General features: G+C 41.6%; 1 protein-coding gene across 2 annotated transcripts in view; it reads right to left on the bottom strand.

The window, feature by feature from the left end:
- Positions 1-501: 501 nt before the first annotated feature.
- Positions 502-18,906, bottom strand: part of OPHN1 (oligophrenin 1) — a 366,891-nt gene continuing 348,486 nt past the window's right edge. For both annotated transcript variants that reach the window (XM_025373107.1, XM_025373108.1), the window contains 4 exons: positions 10,791-10,956; positions 9,686-9,736; positions 5,530-5,571; positions 502-4,278 (listed from right to left, as the gene is read on the bottom strand). In XM_025373107.1, the coding sequence (XP_025228892.1) occupies positions 5,538-5,571; positions 9,686-9,736; positions 10,791-10,956 (251 nt within the window). In that variant the 3' untranslated portion in view covers positions 502-4,278; positions 5,530-5,537. The remainder of the gene's footprint in view (positions 4,279-5,529; positions 5,572-9,685; positions 9,737-10,790; positions 10,957-18,906) is intronic.

Below are 18,906 nucleotides of genomic sequence, written 5' to 3'. Positions count from 1 at the left end.
GTATAATATTGGACAAATTATTTCTCAGCTCCCTAAGCCTCAAGTTTCCTTATCTGTAAAATGGGCCTGTCACCTGTCACATAATGATGTTGTGAAGGCTGAGAGAACTGTGAGGCCATTGTTCAAAGTAAACTATAAATGGAGACTCCTAGGTGCAAAAGAACTCTTTACCTAGGTTTCCTTAGATTTGTAGAAGTCAACACAAGCAGTAGGTAGTGAGTAGTTCCATGTACCATCATGTCTCAAAGATATGCTCAAATGTTGTTTCCATGACAAAACTGCAGATGGAGGCCACTTATATTAGACAGTCTACATACTTTATTGAAAGTCACATGAATGAGCCCCAGGATCTCATTTGTTTTATTATTTTGATATAGCATATGTCTTTCACACAGACACTCTTTCTAGCCCTCTACTAATGCCCTTGGCATCAAGTGCTTCATTTCCCCCAGGAAAATGAAGGCTTTTCTTTATTGAAAACTTATCTTTAAGGTATCTTGATTCTCTCTGAAATTTTTTATTATTTCTGACACTTTTTCTGGGCTTGTAATGTGTCAAGGCCACTTATCTGCAGCTACCTTAAAAATAGTATAATTGATCTACGTTCTCTCAGAAGCAATTTTTTCCTAGTCACAGAACTATTTCTTCTTTTACTACTTTATTTGTTCTAGTTATTACAGAATCAAAGAACTTCTTGAAAAGAGAATACTTTCCCATGATAACCAATTACTTTAGAAATACTCTTCATGACACTATAATTGAAATTAGATGCTAAGTTTTGTCCCTCAGTGACTGAACACCCCCAACCTTTTAAAAAACAAAAACTTCAAAAATAAAAATTCAGTATTTCTTTTCGTAAGCCACCTCTTGATTTTGCTATCACCACGGAAAAATTTGTAGAGATTTGACCCCAATACATCAAGTACTGCAGAGGCACCAAGACCTTTTCTCCTTCTAAAACTGCATTTGTGGATGTCACCAGTCTCTTAGGCTGAAACTGAAACTGCCCATGCTACAACCTTGGGGAAGTACGGAGACACCTGTGAGGACCTTTTTACTTTTTGAAAAATGGCAAGGCAAGGACTTAACAATTACCAACTAAAACACAAATCCTTCACTTCACAAAATAAAATTAGATGATCATCTTACAAACATTACCAAATGTGTAAGCTCAATATGAAGAGAAAGCCTAACTCAGCAATATCTTCCAGCCCAGTTTGCATTTCCATATAAACTGAACCTGCATCCCCTCCCTCCTTCAAATGTTTGCCTTTCAATATTTCATAGGCAGGCAAGAGTCAAGAGTCATGCCAAGTCTAGCAATGTGGCCTCTGTTCAAACACCTACCACAGTGTGGCAAAGGGAAAACAGCATGGGCTAAAAGTGGCCTGGATTCAAATCACAGTTCTTTTATTTACTTTCTATGTATCCTTGAGCTGGTTGCTTTAGCCCCTGGGACATAATTTCTTTCTCTGTAAACTGAGAATAATACTTGCATGTATATGAAACACTGAACACTTAATAAATATGTGCTTAATAAATGCTAGGTTCTTTGTTATCCCTGCCAGTTCATCAGTTTCAGTTCATCCATTGCCAGATTCTCTAACCTGCTGGCCAAAGTATGTTGATAATTTCCTATAGTTGCCACTCTTCTATTATCACCCTCTTCCCATAGCCTCTGCAAAATGACTACCCATTCATCAAGCCTAGGCCAAACCAGTCTCATTCCATGATAGCATGCCTCAGCACAGGAGCTTTTTGCACTTTAAGTCAGAGTGCCAAAGAGAGGCGCTGAGATTCATTCTTTGACATTCTTAAGGTATAGACCAGAGCAAGGGCAGAGCTACTCAGCCACTGCTCCCTGGCCTCCGGGCAGACTGGTGGTCCTCAGCTCTCCACAATAGGCCCTTGATCTGTGTCCCAGGCAACACACAGCAATCTCATGACATTTCTGGGACATATTTTCTACTGGGATCACAGCAACTTTCTAGGGCTCTCAATAATCTTCCAATGTTTGCATTGGTGATTGTGGCATTTTCCCCCAAGAAAATCAGAGTCAAACCATGTCTCTTTAAAGGGACTGTGGCCCTATTAGCCATGCTTTCACGGCCAAAAGCTGCACACCTGTCTGCTTTATTCAGGATAGAGCAGGGAGGCCACAGCCCTGAAACCAGGGCTTAAAAATAAAACCACTTACTAGGTGAGGTCAGTAAGGCCTCACAGAGACTACTGTTGGGGGCAAGCAGCAGGGTAAATGATGGTGACTTGACTCTTTTACTCCTGGTTTCTTAGCAACCTGGCCTTTGAGACTGGGTACAGTGGAGAGGGTTCAATGGGGCCACCTGGATATGCCTTGATTTAGAATGGCTTCAAATTTCCACTCAATTACTTTCAAAAAGGCTCTCAGTGTACTTGGCCTTACATGTTCCTAACTCACCAATAAACCATGTTTGGAATTCAGTCTTGAAAATGACTACTGCCTTTCAGTAGCACTGTTCCAAATGCATCTCTGAGTGGGGTTTGCGCATGAGTGTGCATGCACTCACTCTCTATCTCTTTATCTAGGTTTCTCTGTCAGTACTATACTCAGTGCACTTAATAGGGCCTTGGTAGAAGAGTGCAAGTAGGAAAGCTCTTTCCCTCACACTGGGCAACATTATAATTATACAGACTCTACAGACAAGCTATGGCCCAGGCATCTGCACAGAAACAAGTACCGATGCTCTTTCTAGCAACTTCCCTTCAACAAACAGGAATCAGAAATGTCCATTCCTCAGATTTCTGCCCCATTACACCAATTTTTAGGTCCTTTCCAATAATAGAGATAGCAAATGAAAGGGACCTGGCAGGGGATTATGTCTTAACATTTTTCACTTGGTGACAAATACTCAAGAAACAGGGTAAAAGCCAACCCCCAGAAATGATGGCCATTAAAGCCACAAACCACAAGGTCCCTTGCTAGATAAGTGTGATACAATGGGAAAAAAAAAAACTTGCATAGGAGCCCGGGACTTGAGATCTTGTCCTGGTGTGATCATTACCTTGCTCTGCCTCAGTTTCCCCAACTGGAAACTGGGCAGTTAGACTAAATGATTTTGAAAAGCCCTTCCAATCAAGGGCTTATATGGATTGCAAAAAGGGTATTTTACTCAAGTGCTGTGGTTCTTAACTTTTTTGGGTCACAAGCCCATTTGAAATTTAGCAGAACATTATGGATTATCTCCCCAGAAAGGGCATGTTGTCATGGAATTGTGCATACCATCTCCGGGGCTTCATGGAGTTTCTGAGTCCATGGACACTGGGTTAAGAACTGCTTTTTTCAGGAGATAAAATAGTTTATGTGCAGAAGGCAAACATGAAGCAACAGTGACAGCTGCCTGGCCTCAATCCATGTTAACAATTTTTCTAGCATTTGACCCCAAAATAGAACTCCTGCAGGACCAAACACAGTCTCCCTTTTTTTTTTAAAGAAATGTGTTCAGCTTTTGTTTGTTTCTTGATTGCTTGGAAAGGAAGTTGTCAAAAAATTAAAAAAAAAAAAAAAGGAGAAAGAATAATCCAAATAGACCTAGGCTTTGACATGCAAAACATGCTTTGCAGATTTGTCCTAAGTGGCTGCGTGTAAGAGCAAGAAGGCCACCTTCCTAAGTCCACATGGAGGGGCTGTGGGGGCATCACTCATCCCACTCATGGCCCCGCAGGAGCAGGCAGGCTCTTGGCAACATACTGCAGCACCAGAGCACCGACATGGCACCAGTGTCCATATCCTCAGTAGGAGACATGTTGAGATTCTCCAATGTTCAGCAAACATTTCTATTTCCCTCCAACCAAGGTAAGCAATGGCCCCAACTCAAGTGGCCTTCAGTTCAAGGTAAGACACCTGAGATCAGTCTTTACCCCCAAAACTCTCAGAGTTCAATGGCCCTCTGAGGAAGCAGGAAGTTCAGGGTAGAGTTGAAAACTGAGCTCCCCTCTTCGACTCAGGTAAGTGGATATCTTGGTTTTGGCAGAGTCTGGCTTGAGGGAGTCCAGCTCTTCACAGTGTTACAGGAACTCAAAACAGACCTTCTGAGGGGATGAAGACTGAATACAAAGGAGATATAAACAACTGTCTAGGACATATGCTCCTTATTTTATGGTCTCCCAGAGAGAGCCTGAAAGTGCAAGGCTAGGAAGGAGCTGCTCTTCAATACAAAATGACTCCGCACACAAAGGTTTGAAGAAGAAAGACTGTTTCAGAACCTGCAAAGGGTCCTCTGAGGCCAAAGCTTTTAAAACCTGAAAGAGAAAGAAGAGAGTAGGGAATTAGCGAGGACTGGTCAAATACTTACCAGCCACTGATAAGTGGGGCTTCTCTTGGTAGGTAGGTAAGCCTATAATTGGTAACTCATCTTCTGAGCAACAGGGGATTGCTGGGCAAAGGCTCTTACAAGTCAGATCTCATGAAACAGGCCTAAGATGGTGCTATGACCAGGGTTGGACACTTTGTGCCTTTGACCTAGACTCAAATTCCCCAAAATCTACATGGAGAAATAGAAGCCTGATACTAGGACCTCTGAGATTACTTCCCACATCATGCCCACTGCCTTTATGGTCGTACAATAACTACAAACTTCCTTTTAACAGGGACTTCACCTCCACAGGGGCTGATAAGGAGAAGTTTATCTACTCATGGACCTCTGAGGACTGGCAGTGACAGGGAAAAAAAGAAGGTTAGGGAGCACATGAAAAGCCAAGCTCCAGATACTTGGATCTCATTTATGTGTGTATCAGGTCACATCATGCCAGCAATCTGATAGTCAAACAATCAGAACTCCTACAGTAGAGAAAGGAATTTCCCTGACATCTGAGTCTCCTGTGACCTTTGCAAGTCACTTATCCCCTCTGAACTTCAGTTCCTTTATTTGTTGAGTTAGAACACATGTTATCCTCCCTTCTCCTGGCATGTGATATGCATCAAATGAAATAATGAATGTGAAAGTGCTTTGCATTGGACAAACATAAAGGACTAAGAATGAAGGTTCAGGTGGGTAAGACTGAAATAATGATTTGGTCTGTAGGAATGAATCCATCTACAGATACTAAGGTAGCCTCTTGGTATCTGTTATAATATCAAAAAGGAGGTTCCTGGTTTCCTTAAAGGCCTGAGAGGTGTCAAAGTTAGAAGGTTCCAACCTTCTCATTTTAGAAACTGGGAAACTGAGGCTCAGAGAAGGAAATGTACTTTCCCAAAATGTCACAGCCTAGGATTCTTAATAAATTTGATTCAAAGGCAATCTGTGAAAGCATGTCATAGTTTGGCTAGGAAAAAAAGAAACAAAAGAGGAAGATTACTTAAAATCACACAAAACCTTAGAATTGAAAGTCACTAAATTTAAGGGTCATGCAGTGATAGGGTAATGAACTGAGGCATAGAAGTGAGTTCCCACACTTCTGATCTACATGTTATTCCAGTCCTCAAAATATCAGATCCCATAATGAAGGCTTATGTGGAACAAGGTTCTGTAATCAGGGATAGGGACTACATACCTGTAGCCTCAACTTTCATCTCCAGGAAGTCTGCCTTGAGAACTGTGGATAAAGAAAGACATTTCACTAAGATTCTAGAAATCAGGATTGGAAAGGTAAATTGGGGGAATGGAGGACCCTTCCAGGCCAGTGCTAAAGAGGCCATTTGAAAAATGGAGAAGTGATTCATCCCAGATGTTTCAAAACATCTAGCTCCATGCTTATAGTTGGGGCTCCTTCTCTGGCAGGCTTAAAGAGCCCAGCATCCCAGACGTGAAGACATCTTTCAGGCACCAGAACAATTCTCTGAGTACCAGACTATGTGAAGCTTGGAGAACCCAGGGAAGCTGGCTGCAGACCACAAACTACATACTGTGATGATCTCTAACAGGGATAAGGGTGAGGACACAGACAAGTACCATGTGAAAGATGAATCCTCCTTTGCCTAGAAGACCAAACCAACCTTGTCCAGCCTCTTGATGTGCTTGGATTAGTTCTAAATTACCCTTGTCTGGGGACAGCTGGGGGACGAGAAAATCTTGGCAAATGAAACCCACTATAGTGTGGCCAGAGCATTGCGTGTAACAGTTGGTCCCCAGGGCTATGTCTTCAACCCTCTGTTTTTCCTCTTCTCTCCAGTCTGTTTACACTTACTCCCTGGAGGATCTTATTCCCATCCATGGTTTCAATTGCCACCAAACACTAGGGACCTCCCCGCAACAGGCTACTATTCACATTGTAGCGTATGTGAATAGCCCCCCCACCAAGACTTATATAGTGGTTGTACTCACCCACTATATACCAAAATCTATGTATACATACCCAAAATCTATGTATACGTACATCCAGCTCCAACTGCTAGCCTAAGTTGCAGTTACCCACTGAACATCTCTACCTAAGTCTCTAAGTGTCTTTAAAATTTGTACAAATTTAACAACTGTGTCTTCAAAATCACTGTGTCCAAAATTGAGCACGGCATCTTTCCCATAAAACCTGCTTCTCCATGATTAATTATTGTACCATCTACTTAAGTGCCCAAGTTAGACTTTTCTCTTTCTCAGTTCATCAATGTTCCATGTTTGAAAACGTAGCAAGGTCTTATTGAGTCTTTCTCAAATCTGTCCCTTCTATTCCATTCCCACTGGGAATGCCATAGGCCAGGGCTTCCCCGACTCTTGCCAGGACAATTAGTTTCCTTAACTGGTCTCCAGCCTTTACTCTCCCATCTATCTTTCCCACTACCAGAGATCTTTCTACAACTTGGTCAGCTCAGAATGTGACTGTCATGCTTGAAGTTCTTCCCCCCTTTCTATGACTCATCCACATATGGACCGCAGTATAAAGACCAAGCACCTTAGTATGTTATACAATGCCTTCACAATCTGGCTCCAATTCATCTTTCTGGTCTCACCCCCAGCTAAGCTTCCCTCTTTTCACTGCCACATTCTAGCCAAAGTGGAACGCTAATAACTTCTGAAACCATAAGCTGTTGGGCCTCTTTGAAATGTCCTCCCCTCCTTTATGTTCTTGATGAGCCATTACTCATTTTCTTCTTAGTTATTATGTTTAAATTGTGTAAGGGAAATGAATAAGGGGTTGATGTCATTCAAATGCTAGGCTGTAGTCAGGTATACAAATGGGGACCAAAAAGGGGCAAGACAAAGTTTAAAAAGATCATCATTTTCATTAGAGATGAGAGAAGAACTTAGCAACAATGACTACAGATGGGACTGACTGTGTGACTGGTCTGAGGATCTTGAGCAGAGGCCAGCCTATGGAAGCACTGATGCAAGTGGTGGTTACAAGGTGGAGGCCTAGATGGAAGGGATGCTTTCCCTATGTGGACGCTGAGTGGGAGGAGCCTGTGGGTACCCAGGATGTTAGCTCACGACATACTGGAGAGCAGGTGTACCTACTTTGGTCTTACCTACATTCCTGCCAAAATGGAATCTAGGAATAAAGAACAGGATTAAATCTAGGTTCTAGAAGACCAGACACAGGGTGAGTAGAGTGATACTCTAGCCTGAAGTGCCTGCTTTGGTCATAGCCCTTGTAGGTTGTGGTTGATCTAAGGCTTCCTTGAGCACTGGCTGACAAAGCCCAGCCCATTGGTAGTGGCTACTCATCTTTTCATACTCTCAATACCAGTTTGGCTATAGCTTCCCTCTTGTAAGTCTATCTGCCTTAAAAATTCTATTGGACTTTCTTCCTGCTTCTTACATATTTCCTTCTCAATGCCTTGGTTTCCTGTCCAAGCTTGCAGATCAGTAACTCCCCCCACAACATTGTTTCTGTCTAGTTTTATTCTTTCTTCAAGCCCCAGCTCATATATCACCTCCTCTAAAAAGCTTTCCTGTAGACATATTCAGTTCATTCCAGTTTACATCGTTCTATTTCCTTGTTATTTACTTCTCAAGTGGTTTATTCTAGGGAGGCATAGGCCACCTTATTAAGAATATTTGAGACTCTTGTATTCTCCCTTCTTCTTTTCTTTTCTTTTTTTCTTTTCTCAAGGGAGATATTTGGTTAAGCTTACTTTAAAAATTTCTGAGGTGAAAACTTTTATCTTCATGCTATCAGTAACAGAAATCTGGTGCCTTGATCTGACTTTCATCTGCTACGGTAGAATGAATGGTAAATTATTGTCGAAGGAGAATTTGGCCCAGCCTGAGGTTCCAGGTGTCTCACTGACAAGCAGAGCTAGAATGAACTGCTGTGCAGAATCATGTCCTAGTGAGTCAGTCCCCATAGTTTTGACTAGAGGATGGCAAATCCACCCCAACTCCACTGTTGGGAAAGGTATATTGTTCTGCTTTTAACTGACCACCTAGAAGAGCTCTGCTCCTGTCACCTGTTAGGAAGAACAATTTCAAACTCTCTGATAACCAACAAGGATCAAACTCGCAAAAGTGTCCCTGAAGGCTAACCAAATATTTCTCCAGATGTTCTAGTCCAAAGGGTCCTAAATTCCAGGCCTTGGACAGTCTGCACCAGCACTTGAGAAGTTTTAATAACAAACTAATGGAAAAGAAGAAAGAGAGGGAGGGAAAAAACAAAATAAAACAAAAAGTCATATTCCCAGGCCTCACTACTAGAGATTCTGTTTTAGTGGGTCTAGAATGAAATCCAGGAATATGTGACTTTTTTCTCCACGTTTCCAGGTGACTTAGATGTGCAGCCAGTTTGAGAACCATTGCCTAAGTCCAGTGTTTACCCTTGAAATGGGGGCCCAAAGGCTGTTTATGTTAGAGTATAATATTCTACATATCCCTGTCAGCTGCCCTTTGAGTATATAATGGAATCTAAATAAGTAAACTAACAAAAAATAGAGCCACATTGGGTGTAAAGTCTTTGAGATACTGCTTGGTGTGTATTCGCATGCACATGCACACACAAGTGTGCACATATATATGTGCTTGTGAGACAGAAAAGAGAAAGAGGAGCACAGAGAGAGATGAAGAAATGGAGAGGCAAAGAGACAAGAGATACAAAGAGACACAGGAAGAGAAAAACAGAGACATATAGAGTGACATGAACAGAGAAACGGACAGATAAAGACAACTATGGGGGACACAGGCAGAGAAACACAGAGAAACAGAAAGAGATTGAGAATGACAGAGACACTGGCTGGGTGCAGTGGCTCACGCCTCTAATCCCAGCACTTTGGGAGGCTGAGGCGGATGGATCACCTGAGGTCAGGAGTTCGAGACCAGCCTGGCCAACATGGCAAAACTCCGTCTCTACTGAAAATACAAAGATTAGCTGGGCATGATGGCGCGTACCTGTAGTCCCAGCTACTAGGGAGGCTGAGGTGGGAGGATCACTTGAACCCGGGAGGCAGAGGTTGCAGTGAGCCAAGATCGTGCCACTGCACTCCAGCCTGGGCAACAGAGTGAGACTCCATCTCAAAAAAAAAGAAAGAAAAGAAAAGAAAAAGAAAAGGACAGAGACACCAAGTGAGAAAAAGAATATGAGAGAGACAAATAGACAACACAGGTGAACAGGTGAGAGACAGATAGGGATGGAGAGACAGAGTTGGGGGAGAGAAAGTGACAGACAGAGACAGATCTGTAGAGAAACAAAAAAAGAGAGAATGCTAGAGTGAGCACAATTGTATGCTAAGGATGCAGTTATTAAAAGGCGATTTGGTTTCTCTTTTGCCACCTCTATCTCTTACCTTCCTGTTTTCCGGGAAGCTGTTTCAAAAAACCTGGTCCTGGAAGCCACCCTGCAAACAGAAGCCAACCAAGTCCCATGAGTTGCTTTGGTATACATGTGAGAACCAGTGGCCAACAGAAAGGACAGGAGACTCTGAATCAGATGAGACACCAATGCCAGCCCCTGCCTTTGCTGGCAAAGGCCCTACGCATCCGAATGTGAAATGGCCCAGAGCCCATAGGCACCCCTAAGGCCATAGCTGACGCTCTTTATCCCCATTGCTTCAGAATGCTCTGAGTATGTTGCCGAGTCAGGCTCTTCTTGGGGGAAATAAATGAAACCAGTCTTGATTTCAAAGTATAATTGTTGGCTTTTTGTAAATATACTGAGCTAATTAGTCAAAGCTGTGGAGGCTTTGTTCTTCTTTTTCTCCAATTTTACAATTATGGAAAACAAGAAACACAAGAAAAAGGAAGACCAGGAAGCAGTATACTGAGAGCAGTCCCAGTCAATAAAGAGAGGACAGGCAAGCGCGTTGTGGCCAAGCAAAGCTGGTCCCTGAGCACTGCTGTGGTCCTACCCTAGCTGCTCCTTCCCTGGTTCCTTGGCTTGCAGCCCAGCCTCAGGAAGGCCTGTTGGACATCAGCTCAGCTCCCACCCTGTAAGAGGCTCTCTGGGGAACCAAAGTCATTCTGAAAAAAAATTTTAAATCATACCCTTTGCTTTAAATAAAAGCCTCAAGCATAAGTACAATGAACGAATCTGTTCATTAAATTACTTTTAAAACCAGTAGAAATAACAAGAAAAATTTTTTTAAATGTCCTAAGCCAAGGAAGCTAAAATCAGAAGGTAATAATATCACCATACAGAGATAAAGGAAGTTAAGAAAAATGGGTCTTGTAGCAGGTACTAAGAATCAAAGGTTTCAACTTTAGAGAAATCCCTCAGCTTTGAGCATTGAGTGGAATACTCCCAACAGGGCTGGCCTATGACATTTCCCTAGACTACAAAGTGAAGGATGCCCCAGGGTTGTGCACTGTATACCCTTAATATGGTGATCCTGAAAGCATTCCTAGTGGCCTAGGACAGGCCTTCAGTCAAGTTTGAGGTACAACCTTACTTACACAGATGATGTGATTTCTCCTGCATTGCCAGCCACAATATCTGGCTTTGGTTCTGGCTTTTGGGGAGTAGCTGCCCGGCAGGGAGGATCTGGGGGCCTCACTGGGGGGCGGATGATGGTTGGCTTTTCTCCTGGAGGCCGCACTTTGCTGAAACTGTCGGCATCCCCTGGAAGAGAAAATGATACCAGGAACTTGGAAGGTTAGCCAAACAGAACACAACTCATGAACAGGCACCCAATATGAGAGTTACCTGGGCCAACTTCCTTGGCCTCCATTTCTTCTTGGTGACTAACAATTCTGGCTTTTTTTTTTTTTTTTTGCAATTTTTCTGGCAACTATCCCTTCAGACTATATTTCAACCCCAGCTCTGGAGTTTCAGATATCTTGAGTGTGTCATATCAATTACCTAAGTCTCAGTTTCCCCAGCTATATAATAAAGATCCACAATATATTATCTTACAGAGATAGTGGGAGGATTAAATCAGGTACTAATATATTTAGTGCAGGGCCAGGTACATAATAGGTGCTTACTAAATGTCTTATGATGATGAATTTGAATTGTTTAAATTTGTCATCACTGAAATCCAGGTCTTTTCACTTAGGCCTTGACTATTACAGTTGTCTTCTAACTCACCTTCCTGCCTCTGTGTCTTTAGTTTCCTTGTCAGTACAAAATAAATATAAATACCTTTTAAATAAGATGGTTATAATAGGACTACAGTGAAACAGGTAAACTCACACATTGCAGGTGGTAATGTGAACTGGGTTTATTTTATCTAGAGGGCATCAAGAATTCTGGAACAATGTGGATGAAATACAAAATCATACATATGAGACAGTTCATACTTGTTGATCCAGTAATTCTGCTTTTGGGAACAGGCCCAAATGGACTAATCCAAGAGGGGAACAACAACAACAAAAAACCTTAAGAAAAAGCAATTGGCACAAAAGCATGCATCTTATCAGAAAAAAAATCAGACCTAACCACAAAGGCTAAACAAAAAATTCAATTCATACAAGCATTTAACCAATATATATTATGTGTGAACTGCCAAAAATTTAGACCAGGTCAAAACAAAAACAGGCATACAAAATAATATCAAGTGAAAAAAAGGTCCACAAAAAGTGCTTATGGCCTGATGAAGACCATACTGAAACAGACATGTACGCAACTATGCAAGGGTGTTAGTGGATCTTGATATTCATCCATTTTTTTCTACAACAATATTTACAGTAAATGTAAGAACATACTAAATTGAATCTACATAATACAACTACAAAATTTAATTTAAGTGTTTTTACACTGTTTTTCTGTTCTTTAAAGACTTTCCCAACAGCTCTAAAATGTAGAAGATAAAAGTTTAAACTCCTTCATGGAAAATCAAGGCCCTCCTTGAGCTGGTCCCATATTATTGCCCCAAGCACTAACCCTGGACTTTAACTATCAGTTCTACTCTACTCAAACTGGTCTGCCTACTGCCCCATTAAGGCAAACCCTTGACCTTACTTCTAAGTGAGACAGAGTCTGGAATTTTGTAGACCTGGCTTTCAGACCTTGTTCTGCTGCTTCCAAGTTGTGGGACCCTAGACAGGTACTTCACTTCTATGACGGTAAATTTCCTCATCTGGGAAATGAGTATAAAAACCCCTCCTCTTCAGGTAGCCAACAGACACATGAAAAAATGCTCATCATCACTGGTCATCAGAGAAATGCAAATCAAAACCACAATGAGATACCACCTCACACCAGTTAGAATGGCAATCATTAAAAAGTTAGAAAACAACAGGTGCTGGAGAGGATGTGGAGAAATAGGAACACTTTTACACTGTTGGTGGGATTGTAAACTAGTTCAACCATTGTGGAAGACAATGTGGCGATTCCTCAAGGATCTAGAACTAGTAATACCATTTGACCCAGCCATCCCCATTACTGGGTATATACCCGAAGGATTATAAATCATGCTACTATAAAGACACATGCACACATATGTTTATTGGGGCACTATTCACAATAGCCAAGACTTGGAACCAACCCAAATGTCCATCAATGATAGACTGGATTAAGAAAATGTGGCACATATACACCATGGAATACTATGCAGCCATAAAAAAGGATGAGTTCTTGTCCTTTGTAGGGACATGGATGAAGCTGGAAACCATCATTCTGAGCAAACTATCACAAGGACATAAAACCAAACACCACATGTTCTCACTCATAGGTGGGAATTGAACAATGAGAACCCTTGGCCACAGGGCAGGGAGCATCACACACCGGGGCCTGTTATGGGGTGGGAGGAGGGTAGAGGGATAGCATTAGGAGAAATACCTAATGTAAATGATGAGTCAATGGATGCAGCACACCAACATGGCACATGTATAAATATGTAACAAACCTGCATGTTGTACACATGTACCTTAGAACTTAAAGTATAATTTAAAAAAGAAGAAGAAGAAGAAAAAAAAAACTCTCCTCACAAGGTGATTTTAAGGACTCAATTAGATGACCTATAGACAATGTCTAGTATACAGCAGAGGTAAGTAAGTGTCAGACTCTGTCCTGCTTCTTGCCCTATATGTGTCCCTATTCTTAGGTCTCCTGTGTATTATAACCATTCCTCAAGACCCAGCTAAAATCTCAACCCTCTGAACACCCTAGTAGGTATATGTAATTTACATCAATGTAAATGTTCATGAAGTTCTTATATATTACCATGTATGTTTCTTTAAAAAATTCATCCATCTAGCCATTCTGGTGAGCAAGATATATATGTAAAGAAATAATGATAATATAGTGTGATTGGTATTCTAATTAAGGAAGAAACAAAACACTATTCATCTGCACTCATATGAATTGTCTCTCCATTTAGTCTGTATCTTACATTCTGGACATGTCATTCCCCTTAACACGAGGCTGGGTATACAGAATTGCAGCAGAAAAAAATAACCAAAATGATAATAATAATCCAATTTTTCTAATGTACTTTATACTATTCAAAGCACTCTCCCAGATGATAACTGCTTAATGTTTACAATAAGCTTGAGAGAGATGAATAAATAGGTCTTATTAACCCCATTTTACAGAGAAGGAAACTGCGGTTCAGAAAAGTAAACTGATTCGCCTACAACCATAGGTTAAATGGCAGAGTGAAGACTGAAACCCACACCTCCTGTTTCCACATCTACTGTCTTTCCAGTTGTCTGCTGTTTTATCATTAGTAATAAAAAATTATAAATTATAATAATAATAGTAATGGCAATACAATAGTACTGGCAAAATTTTTTTTAGCTAACCTTTATTGAACAGCTGTTCTGTTCCACATACTGTGATACTGTACTCAGTGGTTTATGCACATTTTCTCATTCAACATTGGCCATAATCTTGCAAGACAGAAAGTATTATCTCCGTTCTACAGTTGAGGAAACAGAGACTCAGAGATGAGAAGTAACTTCAGAGTTGGTCAGTCCATCTGATTTCTGAAACCTATGTAGTCCCAACTACCACTGTTCTTCAACCCTAGTGAAACATTAGAAACATGTAAGGAGCTTTAAAATTGTAAAGTACCTGGACCCCACACTCATACATCCTAGTTTTATTGATTAGGATAGACCCTGAGCATGGGTATTTTTAAAAGCTCCCCAAGTGATGCTATGTGCAGCCAAGATGGAGGACCACTAGGCCATATGATGTTGCTTCCTCACTGCACCCCACAGAGTAGCAGAGCTGAGAGTGCTGTCCCATTTCCACTGGTTACTGCTGGGAGGCAGAGTTCGGACGGGAAGGGGGGGATTGTAAAGAAATGATATGCTGGACTGTCAGAGCTGGAAAACATGTCTATCTGAAACCATGCCCATTCCAGGGCTATCAGTTTCCTTGATGAGTGAACCAGATGACATCCCTAAAATGTGAACCCTATTCATTCCCAAGTTATAGCCACATCCTAATGAACATGAACCTAGGGCCTTGGAAAACAAACATCATTAACCTCGTGTCCTCTTGGGCCCTTTATTGCTACCTCCAAATGATTATTCATTACAAGTCAAGTTTTGAGGTAGCAGCAAAGGATTTTCTTGGCTGAAGACCCCGATGCTGTTCTCTCTTGCCTCTAATGTGCCTCAGTCACAGTTAAGCCACAGTGTCAAACTGGTGAGGCAGAAAGGGGAGAGTCATGTAACTGGTAGTCAAGAAACCTGGATTCTATGCTTAATACTAAAACTAACTTTCTGTGTGACCTTCAGCAGATCATTTCCTTACCAGTATAACATGGGAACTGGACTGTTTTCCAGATGAATGAGCCAATGATCTAAGTCTATAAGCTTCTATCTCTCCCAACTGACTTTTTACTTTTTTAAAATATACTTTAAGTTCTAGGGTACATGTGTACAACATGCAGGCTCATTACATAGGCTTATTACATGTGCCATGCTGGCCTGCTGCACCGACTTAAATGTTAGACCCAGCTGACTTTTATAGGCTGCTTTTGAAGTACTCTACATGTACTTAACCTGCTTTAAAACAACTAATCACTCTTTCTCTCTCTCTTTTTCTCTCTCTGAAACCTAAATTGAACGGTATTCAACATGGGGGTTTTGTGAGGGCTTTTGTGCCCAACCTTACACTCTCACAAAAAAAAAAAAGGCACACAAATGACCCCTGCCCTCTAGGAGCTCAAAACTGAGTTGGGGATATGAGTCATATTCATGGGAAATAAGTGTGAATACTATAAATCAGCATCCACATTAGAGGGCCAATCTTGGGTGCCAAAATATGTCAATCAAGGGAGAGCTAACTGGGGTAGGATTGTCAGAAGGCTTCATGGACAGAATGAGAATTGAGCTAGACCTTGAGGTTAGTTTGCCTCTTCCTAGGTGTTTGGCATGGTAGGGACAGGTTGTGGGTTGAAAATATGGCTCTGAACTCTTTTATGCCATCTACATTTTAGGCTTGAGGCTTCTCAAAGGGCCTTGAATACAGAAGAGTAGACACCCCATCTTCCATGCCTGCCATTTCCTGAGAGGTTGTTACCTAGTAATACTACCACTTCTTAAGCCTCTATTATTTTACCAGATTCTTTGTATAGCTAATCTAATTTAATCCATGCAAAATCCTTGCCTTCGATGCTGGTATTGTCCCCACTTACAGTTGAGAAAACTGGCTCAAAGAAGTAAAGCTGACCTAACTAAGATCAAGTAGCTAGTAATAGTCTCCTATGAAAGCAAAACAACTGCTATCATTTATTGAGTACTTTTGATATGCTAGGCATGTAGAGAACTCACTTTGTTGTTATAGTAATCCTATGGGCACAAATATTATCCTTATTATACAAATGAGAAAACTAAGGTTCAGAGAGGTTGTAACCTGCCTAAGGTCCCACAGCTAGGAAGAGGCAGAGCCAGGATTCAAACTCACATCTGGAAGATTCAGGAGCCTGAGCTTTCAACCACTAAGTCTCTTGAGCCTGTAGTCTTTCCACCAAGCTGTACTTCCTTTTAATTTCTTTTCAACCTTAGTCCAAAACCTGGCTTTTACTACAAACTTGATCTCCCTCTCAAGCCCAACCTGTTCCCTCTGTCTCTAATCTCTGTCAAATGAGCATAACCAAAGAATCTTAACATTTGCAGATTTATTGGGACCTGGTGGTCATCAGTATTCAACCTTAGCAACTTTTTTTCACCTTTCCTTATACTCATCTATACCCAACCTGAAGGCACAGAGTAGGAGGAGGTTGTTTCCTCTTGTAGATTCCCCCAGTCTCCTAGAATTATCTCTTTTTTTCTATGACACTCCTCCATGCTCACCTTAAAGCCTTCCTTAGCCATTATTTATCCTTATAAAACAATTTGGAGTCAGGCTCCAAGAAAAGTAGAGAATAAAAACCAAACAGTAGATTATTAAAGCATAAGTCCAAACAAGAAAATGTGGATAATGGCCAGCAACACCCATTACTGCAAGAGCAAGTCTGTTCCTAATATTTTTAGAGCAGATGCAAATGCCACTCATAGCATTAGTCACCTCAGTGGAGAATTGATGGCTCTGTGACTGAACAAGGCCTTACAAGCCCAAAAGCATGCCACCAGATGCAATCTTTCCTTTCCAGCCAAGACAGAGGAAAGGAGCTAAGAAGGGCCCCTCAACCCATGTCATAAAGTCCTAGTCCATGGTGTGCTCTTTCTTGTCATCTCAATACCTCAGGTAGAATGAAGGTCTCCTTGCTCCATGCTCCTACTAGAATTTCTTCTCACCCCTATTAGAACATGGATCACATTGGGTTGGGGCTGATTGCTTGCATGCCAGTGTCACCACGAACCTTTTGAAGGCAGAGACAATGGCTTTTCATCTTTGTCTCTCCCTTTGCAAAGGATTATGCCTGATTAAATAAACAAATACATGTAAAGTAGATGGGATATAGCCCTCCTCCCTCTTCATTACCCAAAGGGAAGTCCTAAATCCTTTTGTGGTAGCTACATGTCTACCTTTTGCAAAGTCAGGACACTTAAGAGGCAATAAAGTCAAATGAAGGCAGAAAAAAATATGCTTGTATAATTTTGTACCCCCTAAAAGTAAGTGGTCCTTAGAAAAATAGAAAGGAGAAGGTAGCCAATGCAACTGAAGAAATATGGTATGAAGAAAAAGAGTCCCAATCTTGAACCCAAGAAGCTGAGGTCAAGCCCCATCTCTGCACCTTACAACCTAGGTAACTCTGAGCAAGTTGTTTCGTGTCTGTGAGCCTCTGTTTCTCCAACTATAAAAAGGGGAGGGTAAATCCTACCTCATAAGGCCTATCACAATGATTAGATGCAACTGAAGAATGAAAGTATCAAGCTCATGTCTGGAACAGAAAAGGATCCTTGATAAAATTCCATCAGCAAACACTATTGATTCTTATTTTAAAGTTGACTGTCATGGAAAAAAGCAATTTAACATGCACCATGCTTTTGTTACTTTTAATTGCTGAGAAAAAATGTGAAGAATGTTAAGGCCACTCAAATGTTAAGTCAAAGCAAGGGGTAAAGATGGGGGAGGACTGTGGCACAGTTGGCTCACTAACACAATGGAGCCTGTGTACTGATCCTCAGGATGGCAGGCAAAGTCCTAAACAACAGAGCTGAAATGGGGTGACAACTGCAAGGTGAAGACTGGGCTGGCTGAGGTAACAGCTGCCTCCCTCGAATCCCGCCATTCAGGCTACGGGCCAGTACCAGGAGCAAACAACTATCAGTTATAGCACAGGGTCAGAGCTGTGTGCAGCTTTTGCTTAACTGGTAACTCTTCAGATGCCGGGGAATCTACTAGGAGAAGCAGCCAGAATCAGGAGGGGAGCAAGAAGGAAGTAAGAAGTAAATAGATAGTGTAGGTAAGGTTCAAAGAGGCAACTATACCAGAGGTTTGGGGGGTTCTCCACCCAGGCAAAAACCACCTCAGTTCTGCTTTCTGTAGCCAAAGGTGGAAGCATGGGTTTTTGAAAAAAGTTGCATCATGCCAGCCTGTTGCTAACTGATTGAAAGCAGAAAATGAAGCCAGGCAAAGCTGAGGCCCAGATTTAGATAGTTAGGCTGATACCGAACAAGTCAGATCAGTACTTATATTAACTGAGACCATTAGATCAGAGTAGCTGCCGCCAGCAGCCCAGGGTAAGACTGGAGGAAGGAGAAGAGGGGAATGCCACTGGGATTGAACTTTGCAGGAGGGAGGGAAGAAGGGCTGAGTTAGTTACTGTGTGCGCTGAGCTGATAGAATCTGGCCAATCTCAAGGCTTGGCAACAGACAAGACAAATTTTACTGTGATGAGCATAAGTTGAGTTACCCAACCTTCTACCCAGATTGACAGGAAGGTCATGACATGACTTAAAAACGGAAGCGGAGGTCTACATTAAAGTTTTCCCTTTCTTGGCTATGTCCCAGAAGAGCCAAATCATAGTGAGAAGAGGGACAGGGGAGGGAAATTAGTATCATATTTTGAATGCTGATTATGAGCCAGATATTTTGTTATTCCTTTTAATCCTAGCAATAATAGTTCTATCAGGTGAACTGTCTTCCCATTTTACAGATCTGGAAACCAAGGTGAAAACAGCTTAAATAAATCAACTGTGATAGCATGAGTGATCACATCAGCATCAG

This window comes from Theropithecus gelada, chromosome X (genome assembly GCF_003255815.1).
Source record: "Theropithecus gelada isolate Dixy chromosome X, Tgel_1.0, whole genome shotgun sequence".
NCBI lineage: Eukaryota > Metazoa > Chordata > Mammalia > Primates > Cercopithecidae > Theropithecus > Theropithecus gelada.
The sequence above is the reverse complement of the archived record's forward strand: the minus strand, read 5'-3'. Positions and strand labels throughout refer to the sequence as shown.